Source organism: Pleurodeles waltl, chromosome 7 (assembly GCF_031143425.1).
Source record: "Pleurodeles waltl isolate 20211129_DDA chromosome 7, aPleWal1.hap1.20221129, whole genome shotgun sequence".
Lineage (NCBI taxonomy): Eukaryota > Metazoa > Chordata > Amphibia > Caudata > Salamandridae > Pleurodeles > Pleurodeles waltl.
Genome location: NC_090446.1, coordinates 1,199,278,466 through 1,199,292,038, shown reverse-complemented (window position 1 = coordinate 1,199,292,038; position 13,573 = coordinate 1,199,278,466). Strand labels below are relative to the sequence as shown.

The 13,573-nt window shown below is 41.1% G+C and overlaps 1 protein-coding gene across 3 annotated transcripts in view; it reads right to left on the bottom strand.

The window, feature by feature from the left end:
• LOC138246099 (Golgi apparatus membrane protein TVP23 homolog B-like) overlaps positions 1-13,573 on the bottom strand; it is a 66,031-nt gene that overhangs the window by 25,278 nt on the left and 27,180 nt on the right. For all 3 annotated transcript variants that reach the window (XM_069200340.1, XM_069200338.1, XM_069200337.1), the window contains 2 exons: positions 8,546-8,635; positions 4,980-5,111 (listed from right to left, as the gene is read on the bottom strand). In XM_069200340.1, the coding sequence (XP_069056441.1) occupies positions 4,980-5,111; positions 8,546-8,635 (222 nt within the window). The remainder of the gene's footprint in view (positions 1-4,979; positions 5,112-8,545; positions 8,636-13,573) is intronic.

Below are 13,573 nucleotides of genomic sequence, written 5' to 3'. Positions count from 1 at the left end.
AGAAGAGGAAGAAGAAGAGGAAGAAGAAGAGGAAGAAGAAGAGGAAGGAGGAATGAGGAAGTGGAAGGAAGGAAGGAAGGGAGGAAGAGAGGAAGAAGAGGGAGGATTTTTGTTTCTTGTGGGTGCCCCCCCCAACCTCCTGCTTCCCCCCCCCTTACAAAAAAAGGGGCATATGATTGATGGACATTTCTGTCCCCCTTGGGGGCAGATCAGCCTATTTTGTTTTTTGGGGACAGAAGCCACCAAGACACCAAGGATTCTTTTTTCTTTGTTTTTTTTTATGTTGGGGGGCACAGAATTGTTGGGCATTTCTGCCCCCAATCGTCCTATTTTTTCTTTTATGCCCAGCTGCCCCCAAGGGGGGCAGAATCCACTTAGGCACCAGGGATCTTGTGTGTGTGTGTTTTGTGGGGGGCGTTACTGATGTCCATTCCAGCCCCCCTTGGGAGGAAGATCAGCTTATTTTTTTTAGGCCCATCAGAAGCCAAGAAGACACCAGGGATTTTTTTTAAGTTTGTTTTTTTTGTGTGTGGGGGGGGGGGGCAGCCCCTTGGGCTAGGTTAAACAAGGGGGCACACAACTGTTGGCTACTCCCCTCCCCCCACAGGCCAGAATGGCCTATTTTTTGTAGGCCCATCTGCCCACAAGGGGGGCAGAAACCACTAGACACCAGGGAAAATGTCTAAATGTTATCAACTGGCAAAGTATTTGCATTTGCACTATAACAGTTTATTTCTCCATTTTGTTCTAGTCCACAGCTTTTGCTTCTTTTGATGCGGCTCCTTGCGGTTTTGACAGTTGTTGACCTGCAGTTTCCGTAGTTGCATATTTTAAGTAAGAAAAACAATTAACCCCAAAAGAGTATTGTTGCCATGCATGAATGACATGTTTGTAGGTGGTGTACTAAATGCAGGTGTGTGAAATTGTCCTTAGATTTGTGCACATTGATGTTTGTGTTGTCTTATGTCTAATTTGCTTTTCTTTTTTCTTTTTAGTGGCATATCATTGGTGATTGCTGTGTCTTTGCAGAGTACTTGCTGGTTAGGCTAGCTTTTTCAGACAAGTGAGTGGTATAGTTTTTGAGTACATAACTCTTTGTGATAAAGCCACACTTTGTTAATTACTTATTTTAGACAGTGCTGGTTGTTGTTGGCGCGTTTGTTAAGTTACACTTTTTAGAAAGGATCATGGATAGCCACAGAGTGACCGCTCAGCAGGTTGTTGATATGCTTTTTGAGTGTTCTTCTGATCATGATTATGAGACTGACTCTGCATCTGAGGCAGACGAGCAAGTGGGAGATTCTGGCAGTGAATTTTCTGCCCGAGAGGAATCTTCTGATGAGGAAGCCACTGTCAGTGCAGATTAAGGGCCTGTTTTATAGGAGAACACTGATGTGCCAATAGTGCAGCAGCCTGGGGCTGAAAGGTTTCCCATTGGAATAGCCAGAGTTGCCTGCCTTTACTGGTCTCCCAGGGTGTACAGTGAATACAGAAAACGTTTTGCCCGTCAATTTCTTTCAGTTATTTATAGACAATGTAATTTTGGAAGAGATTGTTGAGCAGACTAATTTGTATGTGGAGCAGTATTTGAGGGACAACGCTGCCCGACTTAGGCCACAGTCTAGCGCTACCCAGTGGGTTCCCACAAATCTGCAAGAGTTGAAAAAGTTATTGGGTTTGACTTTTTTATTGGGGTTGATGAAGAAGCCGTCACCGGCTTCTTATTGGTCTACTAGTCCCTCAATGGCAACGGCTATAATTCCTGCAACCATGACTCGGAATCGGTATTTGCTTCTTCTTCGGATGCTGCATTTTGTTGACAATGGATTAAGCCTGTCCTTGATCATTTTGTAGGTCGGTTTTCAGAGGTCTATGGTTCCAGGGAAAGAAATATCTGTAGATGAGTCTTTGGTCCTGTTCAAGGAGCATTTGTTTTTTAAGGAGTACATTCCTCGCAAGAGGGCACGGTATGGAATTAAGATGTATATGCGGTCTGAAAGTAGTACAGGATGTGTGTATAATTTCCGGGTCTACACTGGTAGGGATTCCAGTATTGCCCCCCCCCCCCCCCGGTTGTCCGCCCACTTTTGGACTTACTGAGAACATTTTGTGTGACTATTTAACAAAGGTCACCATTTGTATGTAGATAACATCTGCACTGGAATGCAGTTGTACAGGGAATTGTTCAGAGTGGACACTGTGGCTTGTGGCACGATCTGCTCTAACTGAAAAGGCTATCCAAGGGAGCTTCTATGTAAAAAACTTGAGCGGGGACAGTGCAGTGCCTTGCGTAATAACGAGCGGCTAGCTCAGAAATTGGCAGACAGGAGCGATGTGTACATGCTGACTACTATCCATGATGACCGTACTTCCCCTGTGACTGTTTGGGGTCAGGTTGCCGAAGTGTGCAAACCTGTGTGCATTCTGGACTAAAATTAGCACATGGGTGGTGTTGACAGCGTAGATCAGAGGTTGGAACCTTACACTGCTCTTCGTAAGTCTTACATTTGGAATACAAAGTTGGCTATACATATCTTCCATTTAGCAACTTTTAATGTTTTTATTGTGTTCAAGGATTGTTCCCCTGAGTCAAGGATGAAATTTGTTAAATTTCAGGAGTCTGTGATAGACAGCCTTACTGTGGTGGAACAGGCAAGAGTTCCTAGAGAAGCAGTGGTGGAGGATGTGGCTAGATTTAAAGATCACCACTTTCCTGATCACATCCCTCCCACTCCCAAAAAAGACTTGCCCACTAAGAAATGAAGAGTCTGTGCCCGAAGAGGTATCCGGAGGTAAAGTCGGATGTACTGCCCGGATTATCCTTCAAAGCCCGGGCTGTGTGTGGCTGGCAGTTTCAGGAGTTACTACTCCCAAAAGAATTTTTGGCAACTACCATAAGCGTATACTGCCCGTTTTATATTTTCATTTGTTCGGTTTCACGGTTGGCATTACGGTCATGCATTTAGTTAGATCTTTTGTGTTTGTAGTTATTTATAATTAGTTAGTGGTTTCTTTGTTGTTTAAAAAAAAAAAAAAAGTGATGACGGCGTGCATGGAGTGGCGCTTGGCTGGCAGTGTGCATGGAGTGGCGCTTGGCTGGCAGTGTGCATGGTGACTTGCTGTTGGCCACTACAACACACTGCTAGCCAAACACCAATCCAAAGAATCCCATCAGTGGTGTGATTACTGTATCAGGCATGTGGGCATATTAAAGTGATGGGCCCATGAACGGCACGGTCTGTTGATGCGAGTGTTGTAATATGCTGGGCCCACGGCTGGCGGCGGGAATGGTCTTGTGCACGTCATGTATGAAAGGTGTGTGAATGGACTGTAAAGCGGTTGGTACCTTGACTCGGCTTTACAGCTCACGAGCTGTGCGTCATTGGTTCTGTTTTTTGGCCTCTCAGCTATTAACAGTGCATTTTATTTTTGTGAAATCACTTGCCAAATCCAACCAGTATGTGTGCTAAAAATGAAAACCTGCGCCACTGTAATCAGGCGTTGAACACCCGTTGACATGCTAGGTGTCTCAGGTGGGAACTCGATGATGAAGCATGCCTCCAACTTGGCTGGTGGGTGAGGGAACATCACAGAAGGACGTGGACACATCAAAATGATATATTACAAAACTACCTGTTTGTCCGTGGAGGGAAGGGGCACCTACGTTTTTGGTCCCAGGTGCGGCGGTCATCTACAGAAACCTACCAAACCCAGACATTTTTGAAAACTAGAGACCCAGTGGAGTCCAGGGAGGTGTGGCTTAAATGGATTCCCCAACATTTTATTACCCATACTCCCTGTAAACCTCAAAATGTGCTTATTAAAAGCATATTTTCCTCACTTTTCTTTGTAGGACACCGTGCCGGCACAAATTTCCTACCACCCAGCTTTCTACCCACACAAGTGAGGTACAATGTTTAATCAGGAGACTTGGGAGAATGCTGGGTGGAAGGAAATTTGTGGCTCCTCTCACATTCCTGAACTTTCTATCACCAAAATGAGAGGCAAAAGTGTTTGTCAAATTCTGAGGTTTGCAAAGGATTCTAGTTACAGAACCTGGTGAGAGGCCCACAAGTCACCCCATTCTGGATTCCCCTAGATGTATAGTTTTGAAAAATGCACAGGTTTGGAAGGTTTCCCTAGGTGCTGGCTAAGCTAGAGGCCAAAATCCACAGCTAGGCACTATCCCAAAAACATGTCAGATTTCAATGTAAAAATGAAATGTGTCCATATTGTGTTTCCTGTCGCAGGCATTAGGCCTACCCACACAAGTGAGGTACCATTTTTATCGGGAGACTTGAGGGAACACGGAATAGAAGAATTAGTGTTATTGCCCCTTGTCTTTCTCTACATTTTTGCCTTGCAAATCTAAGACAGTGTGTAAAAAAGACGCCTGTTAGAGAACTGCCCTGTAATTCACATGCTACTATGGGGACCCCAGAATTCAGAGATGTGCAAATAACCACTGCTTCTCAACACCTTACCTTGTGCCCATTTTGGAAATACAAAGGTTTCCTTGATACCTATTTTTCACTCTTTATATTTCACCATATAAATTGCTGTATACCCAGTATATAATGAAAACCCATTGCCAGGTGCAGCTCATTTATTGGCTCTGGGTATCTAGGGTTCTTGATGAACCTACAAGCCCTATATATCCCCACAACCAGAAAAGTCCAGCAGGTGTAATGGTATATTGCTTTTAAAAATCTGACACTGTACTCTGCAAGTGGAGAGAAATGGCTGTTTTCACCTCAATGTCAATATTCTTTTATTTCAGCTGTTATAAAATAAGCATAAGTGAGAACTTACTTATATGGACAGTACTGTCCAAGTAATATTCCAAAATCTACGTCAACTGAAATGTTGAAACTCGCTACCCTTTATTACCATTCCCACATAGATACAGGGCTTTCTTCCTTCATTTGATTGTGACCAATGTTCAACCAAAATTCAGCAAGAAAAATATATAAACTTACCAGCCATTTGATATTGAAAGAGAATAGGGTAATGAAGGCAAATATCACCCAGAAGATAGGACATGTTATCAGGCCCAACCAGAAGATACGGGATTCAGAATCTGAAGACACTTTTTTTCCTTGAGCAGGTGCCTACAAATAAAGAAGATGAATTCAATGGATTCTTCCAAAATACACTTCCAAAGTCCATGTGAAACGTTTCATCCAAAGGAATTGGAATACATTTGCCGTCTTGGAGCATTATTCTTTAAAATGCTCAAAGAAGGTAACTTTATTTCTCGTTTTCCTGACGGTGTACACCCAAATGAGCACCCAATTGGTGAGAGTTTGCAGCTTGAGTATGGCTTACGCCAGATTCGAAAACGATAATGTGCAAAGCTGGATAAATTGAAGTCAATGGTGGCATACCCTATGCACCATAACAGAGTAATCAACTGGGGCAAGGCTGTTATAAACTGATCATACAATAACAAAATGATAAATTACATCTTCCCTACTTAGTGTTTTAGTCACTAAAAAATTAAGTCAATGGTCTCACTACTGAAACCCGAGAAAACTTTCAAAGCCGCAGTGATGAGGAGCCTCATGTATCTAAAAAAAAAAAAAAAAAAATACCTTGACGCCCAAGACAAGAGCATCTGCTACTCAAAAAGGTAAACTATCATCTAAATGGCCAGCCACCCCTCACATCACTTATTAGCTGTATAATAGCCTTTGACCCAGAAGAGCCCAACACCGCCTGCCTGCTAAATTTACTATGTAAAATACCACATACACATTGAACATAGCTCAGTACTAAGGTTACTTCAGCCATACTGTAAATGAAAAAAGTCTAACTTAGTTAAGCTAAATTAAACATCCGAGTTGTTCTTGTTTATCTCCTGGTCAACAACAGTCAATTACACTCAATAAAATAATGTCATACAATTTTCAAACGTACACACATATTTTTACTCTAGTTCCACTTTGCTTTCACAGACAAAGTAGCAAGCTTACAGATAAACGTCCTTAAACCATCAAACCCATGGAATTACTCAAAAAGAAATACTGGCTATGGTAAAAATACTGACCAAGTGGAATGGCAACAGAAAAAGTGACACAAAGAATAACAATTACTTTTGCCCACTGTTAATTAAGCAGTGGGCACTCCATGCCATTGTGCACATCAGTCTAGGCACACCACCAAAATAGACAGTCAGTCTCAAATTCTAATCCACATCCCCTCCTAACGCAAACACATGCATTCCCAGACTAGTTTTGCCTTTGTTGGCGAGGACACCAGAAGAGGCAAGGCCTAGCACGCTGGGCTGTACTGTAACATGCAGACAGAACCAACAATGATCTGCCCACAGTTGGTACAGCTGCATAATGGTAAAGGCTATCTAAAAATAAAGGTGCGGTATACAGCCACACCATATTACCACCTGGTCAGATTAATTTAGGAACTTCCATACATCACTTTTTTACCTCTCTATTTGGGTAGAATACATCTTTCCCAATTCATTATGGTAGGCTATATGAGCATGTTACTTCTTAAATCACAGCCTTTCCTGGGCGAGAGTACTTATTTATACCTAAATGATGGCAGCTATAAAAGCCCAAGGAATACTGTAAGACAAGGGCCATAATTACGCAGAACACTAGTTAATGCTGCCATAGCAGAAAATTACAAAAGCAGCAAAAGTTGCAGGTGCAGCAACACATCAACAACCCAAAAGGAAGGTAAACAGTGAGGCAGAAAGTATGCGCTTTGGTTGCCACATAAAGGAGCCATCTTGGGCTGTGCAGGACACACAATCCTCCCTTGCATATGCAAACAAAGCATGACGGTTCAAGACACTTTGTATTTTGCTCAGCTTCCTTCATCTGACATCCTTAAAATGTTACATCTCCTACAGTTTATTAAACATATTTTATAATTAGTACTTACAGTCAGACTTAACAGTATTAGTGTCATAATGCTGAATACATGACCCATTTACATGGTGCTTCACAGCAGCATTGCGAAGAAAACTTTAAACACCATGAATCTTTTCGACCTGGGACCACTTACACTTTGGAGTCTTGAAACGTAGGAAACACTAACTAAAGTACAGGTGTTATTCTTTCTCTCAGATGCGTACACCCAAAATATCATAACAAATTATTCTCAAATAACACTTCATACTGTGGTAGGCCATCAGGAAAATATGAGACTAACTCAAGCCTACATAAAATTATAGTCTGGCTAAGCTACATTGTTTTAAAGTTCAAAAAAGGCATTTTGCTGGCTGTGTTTTCACTCCCATCTGTGTGCCCTCTTCCTAGAGATTCTGAAAGACAGGAATAAAGATGATACTATAACATGGTGTGTTCATCAAGTTATGTTAAAAACACTTCCTTTGCTTTTAATCGACTACAGCTGTGATCACTGCGCGCACACACTACCTCCGCTCACCCAGAGTACAATTAATTTTGGGTATTACAGGGAGGCTGCAACTAAGACATTAAAACAAACCAATGCCTTGTCTTTGTCCACTTCCGTTTCCTGGTATTTACCCACCTAATAACTGGTCTTTCTCGAACAGCTTGACAATCTGTATTAGGTGGTGAGGAAGACTACACTTTAGTGACTCTGGTGTATGTCTGAACGGCTTCTGCCACTATGGGCCGGAATCAAAAGTGTAGTGATAGCAATGGAGAAGGCGCACAAGGCTAGGAAAAAAACAATTAAATTCATTCACCATAAGCTGCAAAGATGAGAGGAACAATTCTGTGACTATCAACTGATGAGATACCATAAGACCACAATCTGATAAGCCTCCCCACTTAACACCAGTTAGCCAACAACTATGGGATACTCTGAATTACAGGCATTCCACCATGGAAGTAGACAGCATTGACCAATGGTGCTTAAGAGTCTGTTTTTAAGCTCTGTACGTCAAGCTATTTTCATGCAAACCTAAAAACAGCTTGAATAACTAACAATTTCATGTAGTATATTCTCACCAGTGATTTAGGGTTCAGTGCAAAACATGTGCATTCAACAAACCCTGGCAAACACCATGGCCCATGCACTGACAGAGCTCAAGGGAATCTGTTGAGACTAGTCATTCCCAATGTACCCAACTCGAGTGCAGACACTAGTCTATTAACCACTGAAAAATGGCCAAATTGTCCATTCTGTCAGACTGTGAAACAGCTTTGCTTGGAAAATCTTCCCCATCCTTGTTTTTCCATATGAACCCCTAAGCGTTCTTGTTTTCCCTCGGTTAACATCTAGCACTACAGGTTTCTGAAAGGCAAACACAGACAATAGAGTACAAGCATATCAGACATTAACCAGATCCTACAATTAAAAATGGGGCATAGTTGATAGTGGGTAAAATAAGATGCTCAAAATGGGTAAACCATGTGTTTAATAAGACTTAGTTTTGATAGTCATCATTTTATATTGTCAATGGGCCATGACAAGCTTAACTGCAGAGATGCCATCAAAAGTGGACCTTCAAGAAACTAGTCTCTAAAACCAATACTGCATACAAGTGATTCTGTTTAAAAAATATATATATTTAACATTCATTTACCTTTCTGGATTCGTAGACCCAGTGACTTTTCCCATCATCATCCACCTGGTTCCACCAACGGAGGCCAACCATGAGCCTCCCTGTGACATTCTAAAGAGGAGATAAAACAAAGAAAAGCATTTTGAATGTGCACATCCACACCCTCTGCCTGAAAGACAAGCACAACAAGGTAAAACATCCAGGCAAAGTTCAATACTAGTGCTCAATTTAGGATTCCAATACGTTCATAGTCCTGTGAGGGACAGCTTTCTCTAGTGAGTACTCCAGCAAATATCGTCATTTTCTTTTACCATCTCGTTTACCTTAGGAAACCATGTCTACAACCAGGTACGGGGACAAACGACCCATTCATTAATCTACCTCTTTTGAAATAAAGATATTTCAATTGACTCATAGACTAAGCCTGTAGTCAAGTCAAAATCCTGTGAATAGTGCACTAAATAAAAGTTACGGCATTAGAGCCAAGAAATTGGTCACCTTCTTGCATATATAGTTCCCTTTCTGTGTCGAGATGCCAGTAATTATTCACCAACTCTGAAATAAACTGTATCTGTATTCTCTCGAGAGCTGCAACAATTTATACAAGCAGACAACTATCAATCTCTGTTAAAAGGTAGTTTACCTAAAAATCGTGTGACATTGCATTGATGTAGCAGTGTTGTGGACAAAGTGTGGCAAACAAACTACTAAACAACTCAATACTTGCTACAGTAGCGTAGCAAGGGTGCCAAGGGCCGTAATGCAAGCATAAACTATAGGCTCCCTGCACTTAGCGAGTGCAAAGTCAACAAGCCCAATTTTCTCCATGAAAATATTATTTAAAAACAACTGCCAAATCATGCCCTTTAAGTGTAATTTACATGTGGAAGTAGCTTACAGGTCTGTCAAATCCTCAGTCGATACTCTTTTGCAAACAGAAAGACAGCCTCCACAAAATGTGAACTGCTCTATAGAAGCATCAGTGCAACAATGCTGCACTCTGCTCTGGGACGCGGCGTTACACTCCTGGCTGCACAACTGATTAACAGCTCCGCTACGGCATCCTAATAGCAGCCACAAAATCTTGGCAAAAATATAACATTACTATTTTAACTAACCCAAACTTCACCAATAATGACCTTTATATGGGCAGTAACGCTTTATCGTAGAATACGTTATTTGAAGGTAAACTTCAGTCACAATACAATGTCAGGAACCGTGCGCGTGTAGAAAAAACTCAGAAACTGATACATATAGATAGACCAGTCTCTCAATCATTTGAATAAGTAGTCAAAAACAAACATAATTAAAAGCTTCTTCAAATACAAAGCCCAGAACCTTCATGAGACACAATTGCTTATCCTTCAGGCGACATGTTTCATCTACTGGGCTGTCTGCTTCACAAAAAATTCCCCAGGGCTTAAACATCAGTAGTGCAATCTTGTGGTGTGATAATTTCTAAATGTTCACGTATTAATCCGTATCTCACTAAACATGTAGTCTGTATAAGGTTCTCATTGAAGACGTTTAACTGCGGGCGCAAAACTGGAACAGTAACTCCCTCTATTTATACTGCAGTGGAGTTGGCAAATCTTCAATTCCATTTCATTCTAACTCTGCGGTATTGAATGGAACAAAATACATACAAGATAAAACAGGTTAAGTAGTGTTGAAATCCTGGGTACAAGATTAAAGCTTAAGTCAGTTCTGAGGTGTCTTCCCCAAGGGTGTAGATGACCATTTGAATAAGAATGAAAATACCACACTGTGGTAATTTATTCCCATTTTGCAGAGCAGCAGAATATATAGCTGAGACAACAAGTTCTTCTACTGAAGTCAAAGAGCTCCAGAAGTTGCATAACACATATAAAAGTTCTTTCATGCCTTTTCTCAGTCTAAATAATTGCAGATTTGGACAACATGCACCTTGTATTGCTCTACATCAGAACTTGTATTTAAGGCCTTGCTTTTTTATTAAAGAGTGTAAACTTCTACTTTTGAATATTATACATTATGCTTTCTGCAGCAATCCTGTAGGAAATGGAGGTCATAACCTACATTCAAGAATCAGACATAGGGTCTTGGAATGCACCACCTTTCTGAAGACGCACTGATAGACATGCCTCACTTAAAAGAGGAAGTTGTGATGTGTTGCTCTTACTGAGAGCCACTATTGTAAATATTAGATTCTAAATATGGTTGTTCACTGCAATGACGGAGGTACAGTTGTTTCCCACAGTTGCTATGTCATAAAGGAATTCCAGACTGCGCTGACGGGCTCTCTGACAGCTTGTCAGTGCAGCGCTGGCTCTCTGCTCTCATGGAAAGCAGACAGCACTTCTTTGGGAATGGAGGAGAATGGAAGAATGGAACACATAGAGGGTGTTTCAGGTGAGTGGCAGGAGGCCATGCAGGAGCAGCTCCCCCATTCCTGCTCCGTCCCTGCTTACCAGGTGAAATTAGGGAGTTCATTTTGGGGGCTGTCCATAGTAAATATACAGATGGGTATAAAGTAAATGAGGGCAATGTTGTTGTCTATATGATGTCACTTAAAACTTCTTGGGAAAAACATCACTGTTTGTCACAGTTACACATCTCTAACTCTATATGTTAATACCAGCTTGCCTGAGCACGGCTCAAGAACTTCTGATTTGTCAAGGGTGTCTCACAAAATATCCTGCATTGATCAAACTAGAAATACATCCACTTATGTGCTGGGCAGATGCAGTTCAAGACATTCTTCTCCACACCTCCAAATTCAGTAAAGAACCAAGTAAAATGCCATATTTTCCCCCAAAAGACCTCATTAACAGATATGCACATTCCCAAAAAGGTTTTATTTAGAGGTTCCCGGACAGGGTACCTCACCACAACTGTGGTCGAACGAGCAGTCCACCAAAGACATGATTCTCCATTTGGTTTAGAGACAGATAACTGCCATGTTTAAGCCGACAGAAACCTTTGACCAATGGCCCAAATGACACCGGTGTAAAGAATTATCCCAATGGAGATACTGCAGCCAGAGTTTTGGCAACTTGTTTATTTAGTGCAAGAGATAACAAGAGTGGCACCTCGGAGTAGAGAGCAGCTCTATGCAGAGTAATCGCCCCGCAGCAAGCAACTCTCGCTATTCAAACCCAAACTCTACACAACCTACCTCGCATTCCAAAATCTAAACCTAACACAACTTTACATTCTATCTATCATACTAAGCACACATACCACAACAGGACCACAGGTCAATGGATATGGGGCTGTGCACTGTAGTGAGGGCAGGTATTGTAAAGTCATGGTTTCCTCTTTGTGACTGCAGAAGTGAGCGTGAAGGTCCAAAAGAAAACAGGATTAGTGAACCTCCCACACTCGTACAAAACATTCCAGCATGTCAGTGACATTTCTTTCTAGATTTTCAAAAACAAACTACTGCTTTGAAAGTTTGTTTTTTTATGTGCAGACACACACACACATACATACGTGTACTGGTTACTACCAGTCCCAGAATGCACAGTTCTGAAACTCTGTTTGGAGCTACTGGATGTTAAATACGAGCACTGTTTCTAGGCATTGTTTTTGTAAAATCAAATCTGTTTCTTTGGAGGTCAAAGAAGATGCTTGGTTGGCTGAATTGCGTCAACATTTGTTAAGTGATTTAACTAGTCCAAAAGGCAGCTCACCAATCCTCAAACTCTGACCTGAGAAATAAAAATCAGCGAGAGATTAACGCGGAGCAGCGCCAACCCCGAAGACATGTGAGCCGGAGTGTTCCCGCTCTCTGTTAAGCATTAATGAAGTAAGTGTTTGCTTTGTTTCGGAAGAGTTTCTAAGGCTCTCAGCATGTAATGATGCCATGTGCACCAATACCAATGAATTGAGGCGTGAGCTTTAAACAGGCGGTCGTTGTCTGTTACTTTGTTGCCAATACTGTCAAATCAAAACACGGCGCTTTCCGAAGCCCTCCTGTTTGCCTTACATAGAATACCTTTCCTATTGCAGTGAAGGCAGCGAAATAAAGAGTCTCCGTCATCATATGTAAGCAGACTTGCACATTCTGGCGTCCCATGAAGCAAGTTCGATATTGTTTCTAAAGGATCGGTTTTGGAAATGCCTTTCATTCCAAATCCCGTTTGTTTCGAGCTCTTCGATGTTACAACGTAAGGATAATGTTGTTTTTCTATTCAAAAGTATCATGTCTTTTATTGCTGATAAGCCACGGACATAACAGGATGGAAATCTATTTTTATTGGATCGCTCATGCAACAGTTTTATTTTAAGTAAGTCCACTGAACAGACTTGAGTTTACGACCTTGATGGATTCCTTCCAGTGGAAGAACGTTAGATGGAACAACGCTACTCTACTTTCTTTCAGTAAAAAAGAAAGAAGACGATTACTTCTGGGTTACAAGAAGTAAGCCTAAAACGAGGGGCTATGTAAATGAAAGTCTTTCTACTCCTTTATTTTTTGGTATTTTTTCTTTCTTTTTGGTTACAGTTTCAATACAGTTCATGGTCCGGAGGTGAACCCCGATTTGAAGAGTTCGAAACGCGTTCACAGCTTTTAAATTGGGAGTTGGATTAAAGCATGGCATAGTTAAAGGGAACGTTTAATAATTACAGAAGTAATTTAGGTTCCCCTCTTATTGTAGGCCACAAAAATGCATAACAAGTCTTCCATCCCCTGAGTTTAATGGTTAAGAGTTTGGATAAATGATTTAAAAATTATTTTACTCCTTCAATTTCAAATAAGGAACTGGTTTAAATTCGCTTGTGTTAATTTCAGCTTCTTTTTCGTCTATTGTCCTATCTGTTGTCCAGTGTTAAATGTCAGTGCTGAACGATACAAAAAATCCAATTGTTGGTACATGCATGAATAATAAGGTGGTGATGTCATTTGTTTAGTGTTTTATTGTAGAGAGGGAATTGGGTTGTTGTTCTGAAGTATATAACAGGTTTTGTGAAAGTTTATTAAGTGTTTTGATTGAAATAATGATAAATGGAATACAAAAAATAAAGTTGGCCAAAATAATTAAACTATGTGAGCACAAATTTAAA